The 10,349-nt window shown below is 35.6% G+C and overlaps 1 protein-coding gene across 1 annotated transcript; it reads right to left on the reverse strand.

The window, feature by feature from the left end:
• Window positions 1-2,596: 2,596 nt before the first annotated feature.
• On the reverse strand, window positions 2,597-3,559 carry LOC102545804 (olfactory receptor 51A4-like). Its single transcript, XM_006203576.1, has one exon. The coding sequence runs from the start codon at window positions 3,557-3,559 to the stop codon at window positions 2,597-2,599; it is 963 nt and encodes a 320-aa protein (XP_006203638.1).
• Window positions 3,560-10,349: the final 6,790 nt, after the last annotated feature.

Below are 10,349 nucleotides of genomic sequence, written 5' to 3' on the forward strand. Positions count from 1 at the left end.
GGTTCTGAGTTTATTGGTGTTGATGGTGGGAGCCTTAATGTTTATCAAACTCACTTTTTTTTTCCTTTCGTATTTAAAAAAAATTTTTATTGACGTGTAGTTGATTTACAGTGTTAGTTTCAGGTGTATAGTAAAGTGATTCAGTTATACATACACATACATATATATATATATTTTTTTTTCTTTTCAAATTCTTTTCCACTATAGGTTATTACAAGAAATTGAATATAGTTCCCTGTGCTATACAGTAGGTCCTTGTTGTTCATCTATTTTATATACAGTGGTGTGTGTCTGTTAATCCCCAACTCCTAGTTATCCTTCCCCCACCCTTTCCCCTTTGGTAACCATAGTTTGTTTTCTATGTCCATGAGTCTATCAGACTCACTTTTTATTAGTGAATTTAAAACACAGGAGTGGGAATTTATAGTGGGAGAAAAGGAAAAAACAAGGACTCCAAACGGTCAACTATTGAAATCAAGCAACATCTCTAAAACAAAGTGGCCTGATTGGGGGAAGGGATTGGCCTGGCTTTTCTAGTTGTGTGGCTGGCAAATGTGTCCATTAGAGACATTCCTCTTTGAAGATGTCTCTTGTAATCATAGCTTAAGTCAGACACTTGCATTATGTGAGAGAAAAACATCAACTGTCAGGGTTATACTACAGTTCAATACACTGGGTTGATGATACTCAGTTAAAATGTGTTATACAGTATTTTCTCATGGCATTAATCATTTTTTCACAAGCATGTAGTAAAGTGACTGAAACAAAGTAGGTATTTAACAAATAGCTTTTGAAGAAACTAATGCTACATCATTAAATATGCATGCCACCAATGAGCACTCTAACAGAGGCTTATAATGAGAATCTTTGCACAGTTTCTGGAAACAGCAATTTATGAAACAGCTTAAGATAGCAAAAAACAAATTATAGGAAAACATCTCCAGCTGAAAATTAAGGGTCTCGTGGAAAAAAAATTGATTGTGAAATGGCCACACAGAAATAGAAATAGAGTGTGAATGACAGGGGCAAAAAAAAAAAAAAGATATAAGGAGAAGGAGAAAGAACAATGCAAAGAAACTTTTTTAAATGTGTGCAAGAAACTGAGGCATTAATTTCTGAGTCTCTTGCCATTGATGACCTTAAGATTTGGAGGATCCTCATCTGAAAGAGCTCTTATTCAAAATGACCAGGAGCAACTTCCATAAATAAATAATAATAAATTTTGTGTGTTCTAAGATGCACATTCTTCACATTTTAATATCTCTGAAATTGGAATGCAGGTGATAATCAGTACTGTCTTTGATTTAATGCAATATAACAATTGTTTTTGCACTTTACAACTGGATGGAAGTCTAGAAATTAGCAGGCTTCCAACTTTCCTGAGCTCTTGTGCTTACGAGATCATCTCTGTGGGAAGATTCTAAGGAAAGGGCCTCGGTAAATTTGCCTATTTATGATATGCCTGTCCTTGATACAAACTTAAGAAAGTTATATCCCATATGGATGGAGTATTACTGAACTCTTCAACAATTTCATCTTCCTCAACATAGCCTCATTTTCACATTCATTTGTTAACAATTATTTATTGGAGATATACTCTGTGTCAGCAAATCCTAGATGTTAGGCACACAGAAAGAAAGTAAGTATGGTCTCTCCCTTCAATGATAGTACACTCTATTTGGGAAGTAGAAAGAAAAGAAATAAACATACATTATATTTAATACATTATACTCATAATAATGAATATAATGAAGAATAAAGAACAAACAAGCAAAAAAAGAGATCAATAAAAAGAGAGGGTCATAATTTGAACTGAGGGTGATAGGCAATCTATGATGAAATTAAGTGGAAACCTTTAAAAAAGTGAATAGAAATGAGTTATATATAGCATTCTAAGAAAAAGGTTCAGATGTGAAAAGTTATACAAAACAGAAAAATTTACAAATTCAATGAATTATGAGAAGGCCAATGTAACTAGAGTTTGATTATCTGGTAATGTTGGAGAGGTAGAGCAGGTAAAGAACATGTGTCATCTGGTGGTGTGTACTTCATTGCTTTAATTCTATTCTCAGAGAAGTAAAAGTTTATATTTAAAAGAGACCTTACATCATTCAATTTGTCTTTTAAAAAGATCATTTTCATCTTGCACAGAAAATCAGTTAGAAAGTAGTAAGAGTACACATTAAGAAACTAAAGAATTTACTGCAGCATTTCATGAAAGAAGTGCTGGTGACATACAAGGATGATTAAAATGGAGAGAATGAGGAGGTAGACTTGAGATATAATTTGGGTCTAGAATCAAAAGAACTTAACAGATAGATGGAATCTTAGAATGAGGAATCAAAATCTGTCACAAGGACAAACATTACGGTTGTCAGTGTTGACTATAATTTGTTGCTTTTATCAAAGATGACTTCAAAAGGCATCTTTTTTTTTATTAATTAGGATGGAGACACCCCAGAATGAACTCCATTTCCTATTTTATGCCCACCTTCAATATACAGTTTGATTGAAATAAATCTGATGACAATAACAATAAAAATATATTGACCATTTGTACCAAATATTAGGTTTTCCCAAACTTACCTTTAATCTCTTACTGAGACATTCCCCCCAGATGTTTTCTACTATATATGACTGTTATATTTGCTTCTGACTTAATCTGCCTAGTTTTCACACAGTACACAATGGGATTCATAAGTGGACGCACGAGTAGAAGAACATTTGCCATAAGAACATTGAAGAGGGGAGAGACGTCCCGGGCAAAGTGATGGACAATGGCGAGGTTGATGATGGGCAGATAGAAGATGGTCACTGCACAGATGTGTGAAACACAAGTATTGAGGGCCTTGAGCTGCTCCTTTTGGGATGCAATTCCCAGCACAGTCTTGAGGATCAGAATGTAAGATACAGCAATGAGCATAAAATCTACCATAAGGCAGAGTGCCCCAAAAAAGCCATAAATGACATCAATTCTGTTGTCAGAGCAGGCCAACTTCATGACATCCTGGTGGAGACAGTAGGAATGGGATAATTGGCTTTTCTTACAATATTTCAACCTTCTCAAAGTGAAGGGGAAGGGAAGAACCAGGAGGAAGCTCTTGAAAAAGCATACCACTCCTATTTGGGCAGCTCTGACAGTTGTAAGAATGGAGCTGTGTCTTAGAGGGTTGTGGATGGTGAGGAAGCGGTCAAACGACATGATCAGGAGCACTGAGGACTCCAGTGCTGTGAATCCATGGATGAAGAATTTCTGGGAAAAGCAGGCATTAGCAGAGATTTCAGAAGCCTTGAATAAGAAGATCCTCAACATAGTGGGAAGAGAGGAAAAGGACAAGCTCATGTCAGACAGGGCCAACATGGAAAGGAAATAGTACATGGGATCATGCAGTGAGGGTTCTGTCTTGATGATGAAAAGGATGGTGCAGTTTCCCAGAATAGCAACAAGGTACATGCTGCAGACAGGAATAGAGATCCAGATGTGTGCATATTCCAGCCTTGGCATCCCAAACAAGAAGAATGTGGTGATTTCAACATGTGACATGTTGATAATGGACATGATCAGTTTAGAGGGCTCTGCAGCGAGTCACAGAAAGTCTTGAGTAGATAAAATGTGAATATCTGGAAATTTAGTAGAAAAAAAGCAGTTCTGAACTTTCTGGGTTTTTTCAACTGTCTTTTGATAGAACAAATTATTTATGTGACTATATAGTGAGAAGTGGCTTTCACTTTAGACTGGAATTTCCTGGATCATAGATTTAAAGAAGTACTTCTGGCCATTTTTTTCCTATAGAGAAACCAGGAATATATTTTGCAATCAGATGAAAAGCTGGTTTCTTTTTCTACTAGTAACATACTAGTAGACCCTAATCAATTAATCTGGACTCCTCTATGAGTTCTTGCTTTCACATTCTAGATAAGATGTTGGTTAGAATATATGATTTCCAGAATGACACTATGTGAAGGCAGAGGAGTCTCAAAATTTAATTTCTTCCTACTTGTTGGAATTCTCACAAAAGTATGATCTTCTCAAAACCAAACTACTCTTAGTGCTGTCCCCTGCTAGATTGTTGGTTATTTAAATATCTTTTAAAAAATCCCTTGATTTTCAAATTATTTTTGTATTTGTAAGGGCAGTCACTGCAGAGATTACTGACAAATTATGTCTAAGTTTCTCCTGGCCTGGAATTTGTGACCATTTGTGGAGTGTTGACAAGAGAACAATAACCTGAAGTGGTAAGTGTCACAATTTTGGAGAATTTGAATTCTGTTGAAGAACAACTCCCCTAAAGGTAAATAGTTTATTTGTATAGTCTCTGAAAGGAACAATTTTCCTAGATACATGACTTTTGGAAGTGTCTCCTGCTCTGTATGAAGTTCCATGTGGTTGATTTACAAAAAAAAAAAAAAAAAAAGCAGTAAAATGAGAGCAAAATAGATGAAGATATCTGAGTACTTACCAGAGGGTGGATATTTGAAAGTGGAAGGATTTTAGTATAAAATCCCAGAAGTTATCGCATTTGTCTGTCGCCAAGGTCTCCTCTTCATATATGAGGGCTTGTCTCTTTCTTCTCTCCTAGTCCCCTTGCTTGAGGGGTGCTGAGCTCTCCAGGGATTGCAGCCGACCTGGATCTGTTCTGAGACTGCGAATAAACATGTGCAGACACAGTAAATTCACAGAGATAGTTAATACCAGAGAAATGAAATAATTATCTAGTCCTTGAATTAGGGTCTATTTTAGTTGGAGAGAGGTCCTTAATAACTAAGTATGACAGAGAGATGGTGAATCTTGTGTAAAATCTCTCACACTTCTGTTGAGTTTAGAACTTTCTCTCTTAGTAAAGTATATGATATAATAATTGTCCTTTTTTAAGTTAAATTGACCTTAAAACTTTCTTTTACATAAGAATTACTTGAAATATCACGTTCCTTGATCCAGTTTCTATCAAATAGTTAAGAAAAAACAATATACATTTAAACAGGTAAAAACTGACAGAGATAAATAAACTTTCCTCCCTCCCTCTCTTTCTCTTGATCTCGCTCTCTTTCGTTTTCTTTTTAAAATTAAGCCTCTTGTTATTGCTTATTGTATTGTCATGCTATGGCAGACTATCTGTACTAGAGCAGGATGGAGACATATGTTTTTAGCTCTCTAAATCTAAGATTTTATGAATCAGCTAGAAAATAAAGGATTTGAAACTTATAGCAGAACCACAGTTAATATTTAATATTTGTTTGATTATATTTATAGTCCAGGGTGCAGAACATAATGTTTACCGTAATCATTGTTAACAGAACCACAAATTGGGAACTTAAAATTCACAGTCAAACTGTGGAATACCCCTTGTGATATGGTAAGGGAAGAAGAATTTCAGAGACAATTCAAGAGAAATGTTACTTTCCCAAAAAGGAATTGTTGAATTCCATTAGGAAATTAGGAAAATAACATGAATTTTTTTTTTCCATGCAGTGAACAGAAAATAGAGAAAGTGTGGGATTAATTACTTGTAATAGTGATCACAGTGTAATCCTGGCCACAAAGAGGCATTAATTATCACCCTCCTCCCTCTCCAAGCTCACTCCCCAGTTCATGTTCCAGCTACTGTTAAATTTCTGCAATATGCTTTTTCTATCTGCGCTTTTCAAGTCTTCTCCTTTTGCAAATGGTAAAAATGCTCTTCCTTGCCTTGACTTTCTTTGTTCAAATCCTCAGTTAGCTATTAAGTCCTTTACAATCCTTCCCTGAGACTTTTGTCCACCTCCCATTCAAGTGTATCGGTGTATAGTGTGCTTTCCTTGATATTACTGATATTTTTTGTCCTCCCTCTGGCTTCATAGAATCTAATAGAAGCAGACATCATGTTGATATACACGCATATACTTGAATGAATGAAGTTATACCCTCAATTTGGAGACCTCTATATGTAGAGTAGATGATTGAAGAGAATATATACAAAACCCACCTCTACACCATTAATTAAAATCCATGAACTCATAGGCAGTTTTTTGTTAGAATCATAAGATTGCTTTCTTATTTATCAAGAAAGGAAAAATGTAAGGCAGAGATTTAAGTCTAATAAGAAGCATGCTGAGTTAGGATATACCATGGAGAAAGCAACTCCTAGTGGTCACTATTCCCTTCTCACTGATGCCCACTGCAAACTCAGTGGTCTTACATACCTGTACTCAGAAACAACTTACAGTAACATGTAAGGCGATAACTACCATTCAGCAAACATATCACCCAAGAGGCAGGTCCAAATAGCTGATTTTGAACTTCCTTCTGTGCTCAGTCGGTGATTTTGGGCCTGGCACTTGGTTGATTGCCATCAATTTGGCAGGACCCTGGAATTCTACCGTGCATTTACGTAACTGTGGGGCTTTTTAGAAGGTCGGGGTAATGGCATCTATCCTAAGCATGTAGTGACTACAATTAGATATACTATGTGGATTTTTTCTCTTGAGCTGGTGCAAAGAGCTATGAACATCGGGAAACTTACCAGTAAGTTGGTAAGTCATTGTACCCCCATGCCAGAGTAAAGAGGAAATGAAGGTGGCATGCAGTCAGTCACCACAATTCCACTGCTGTGCGGTCATGACCATTTAATCCTGACCTACAGAATCTAGTCCTGCCTCCCTGATGCTTTCCTATTAGCCCAGAAAACTTTGATTCCAGCCCAGCAGGCTGCACCCAGAGAAAAAGAAAACTCCCTGTGGGTGAAACTCAACAGGGACTGGAGCCAAGGAGAGTCATCCAACCCCCTGTAAATGGGAAGAACTAATCCTTTGAGGAAAACACCCCTTAAGCCCCTCTGCTCCCTCTGGCAGAATTATGTTCCTGTCTTCTCTGATTGACAGAATCATGTGAATAATCTCAGAGCATTTTCACCATATGTGACAATTATGCCTTTTTGTGTCTGCCTCCTCCTCTAGATTTCACTCCCTTAAACTTATAGATGTTTTCTTCTGAGAATGTTTTGAAAGTTTCCTTTTCATCTAGCATCTTCAAGGACAGTAGTTTTCAACCTGGGATGCACATAAGACTTCTCTATGGAGTTTTATAAAAATACAAATATCTAGGCTTACTCTAGATTCACTGAATCTCTTTATTTGATATTCTTGGCAATCTTGGTATTTCCTTGGTACATTATGCATATCATTTCCCATGATTATTATGCTATGTGTCGATATTGTTTCCATTGTAAAAATTATGCTTATTTATTTGTATATATCAGATGAAACATTACTGTCCTCAGATATAGTCTATATCATTATCCTTAGAGACTTTTTTTAAACTTCTCTTTTTGGAAATAGCTTTATTATCTTGTTTTGCATGCCATGGAGACAATCAAATTTACTTGTCAGTTGCACTATTTGTATTATCAACTCTCATCAGACTTTTTACATTTGAATGCATAAGTAATAAATTAATAATAGCCATTTAAAGATAAGTATAAATATCTTGTAATAACATATAATGAAAAAGAATACATATAAAGATAAATTTAACTCTCTTAAGTTGGCTTAACTATCTTAAAACAATAGATAATTTTTGTTTGGCTCTGATGCATTCATGAAAGCTCTGCAATCAGCAATAGGCTGGAGTTTCGTCTTCAACAGAGAAGGACCCCGCCAGAGCTCACGGAAAAGGACTGCAGCAAGTACTGCAAACTTCAAAGAACCAGCTCTTGGGTAACTTTCAGGTTTTTCTAGTGGGCTGAGTTGTGATTTCCATGACTCTTCCTAACAACAGACAAACACCTTCATGAGACTGCTAACTCAAGAGCCGGTGGAACAAGAATTAATTGTGTAGAACTAAATTAACTGATAAGTAACATCTTATCATGCGTTTGGAATATTGTTGATGTGGTTTATGTTCTATTTTCTGAATATATAATAAGGCTTTTTATCATTCTCTTAAACTGTACTAATCTAGTAGAATCTGCTTTTGTAAACTAAATCAAACATTTTGAAGTCATAGCTGATTCTCACTGAATACTCTGAGTTCAGGAAACCCTTACTGAGTGTCCTTGCTTTTCAGGACAATGTATTATTTTTATAGGTACAGTTTAAGAACCTGTCCTCTTTTTAACCAAGATATAATTTTAAAAATTGATTGTGCAACTAGGGCCTTTCCTAGAATATCATACTTGGGAATGTTTCTGATTTAATCAGGCAGGACCAGTCACTTTTAGGGAACTGAGGTTGACTTTATAGAGTCTGTGCTGACAAAATCCCGGGTAAATTAGCCTGTTGCTTGGCTTACCGGCTGATCTCTTAGAGGTGGAAAGGGAGGCAAGCCAAGGATCCCAGGATGTCTTGGGGAGTTCAGGAAAATAAAGTATTACTCAATTGTGTGGCTACCTGAAGGAGTAATTTGATGGAGATAATTTTTTTGGTTATAATTTCCTCTCCTAGATATAGAATTATAATAGCAGCTTTATAACATCCTGTCTGAGATTCTGTATGGAAGTCTCCAGCACTGCAAACTTAAGAAGCCCTCCTGGTGAATTTTTTCATCTGTACAAATAATGAGGCCAAACCTAATGAGGAGAGCCTTGTTTTATGATCAAGAATAATCTTTCTTTCAAATAATGTTTTATTAAAATGGGGGAGACTATATGAAAAAAAAGATATGTGCTTCAATGGAAAACTGCATTGTTCACAGCCTACCCCTATGGGTTATCTAATTCTGATTATGTAGGGACTTAGAGTTTTCACTGTCTTTGAGCTATTTTCCAACTCTGTAAGTTGTAGATACTAACTGCAATCAAAGTAATTCACATTGGTAGACAGGTGAATAAACTGGTCGAGGGTCAATTGGCATGTGTCCCACAGGTGAAAGAAGTCATAGTTGAACTCATTTGAAAATTAATATAAACATTGCTATTTATAAGTGTATCTTTAATTGGTCTCTTTGAACTGGTTGTATCATTTGCCTGGTTCATTCATTAAAAATCAGCTAAGTGAGATCTATATTGATGTTCAATTTATTTCTTTGTGAGAGCAGTAAAATTTTGAAAATTAATCTTTATCAGGGTTTACAGTCTTGCATGGGAGTGAGACATATACGGTATAATGAGTTATGGCATTAGGTAGAACTCCTGTAGAAATCTGGTAGACAGAGAATTTTCAACCCTACATAACTTAGAAAGTGATATTTTAATGTTCAGGAAAGAAATATTGAAACAAATAAATGAATTTAATTCTTATATTTTTGTAAACTCTGCACGAATGCATATTTGTTCCATGTGTGCATTGTCATTGCCCTTTTCAATTTCAGTTCCTGAGAGAATAGGTATGTGTCATAAAAGTGAAAACTGTGTGTTGAAAGGGATATTGTAAATGAATAAGCAATCCTCTGTCACCTCCAATCACTAGGCAGTTGTCATATAAATATATACTGCTAATTTTCAAATAAACACACAGAATATTACTCTAAAATGATGAAAACAAGCTTATATTGTGTTCATAAGGCTGGTAAGGTGTGTGAAAGTGGAACTACGAATACATTTTATGTTTACATAAGAGCTCTAAATCCTAAATCCTAAACCAGTAAATTTGCGAGGCTGTCTTCAATCTTCATAAGCATACTGAGAGATGATATTGTAAGGTGATTAACGTATGGTGTGCTTCCTTATTGATTAATTCTGCTTTCTCTATGTCATTTACTGATTGGGTTTTCATTATCGTTAAGCATCCAAGTCAGCTGCATTTTTTTCATTAAAAAAATTTTTTCCCCTTTAGCAGAGGCACTGGGGATTGAACCCAAGACCTTGTGCACACCAGGTATGTGCTCTACCACTGAGCTATACCCTCCACCTGCCATGTTAGCTGTATTTTTGACACAGCTTCTCTAAAACCAGATTTCTTTTTTTTTAAACATTTTTTACTGATTTATAATCATTTTACAATGTTGTATCAAATTCAAGTGTAGAGCACAATTTTTCAGTTATACATGAACATATGTATATTCATTGTCATATTTTCTTCTCCGTAAGCTACCATAAGATCTTATGTATATTTCCCTGTGCTATACAGTATAATCTTGTTTATCTATTCTACAATTTTGTAATCCTAGTCTATCCCTTCCCACCCTCCACCCCCTTGGCAACCACAAGTTTGTAGTCTATGTCTATGAGTTTATTTCTGTTTTGTATTTATGCTTTGTTTGTGTGTTTTTTGTTTTTTGTTTTTTTTTTTTAGATTCCACATATGAGCAATCTCATATGGTATTTTTCTTTCTCTTTCTGGCTTACTTCACTTAGAATGACATTCTCCAGGAGCATCCATGTTGCTGCAAATGGTGTTATGTTGTCAGTTTTTATGGCTGAGTAGTAGTCCATTGT

The sequence above is a fragment of the Vicugna pacos genome, chromosome 10 (assembly GCF_048564905.1).
Source record: "Vicugna pacos chromosome 10, VicPac4, whole genome shotgun sequence".
Lineage (NCBI taxonomy): Eukaryota > Metazoa > Chordata > Mammalia > Artiodactyla > Camelidae > Vicugna > Vicugna pacos.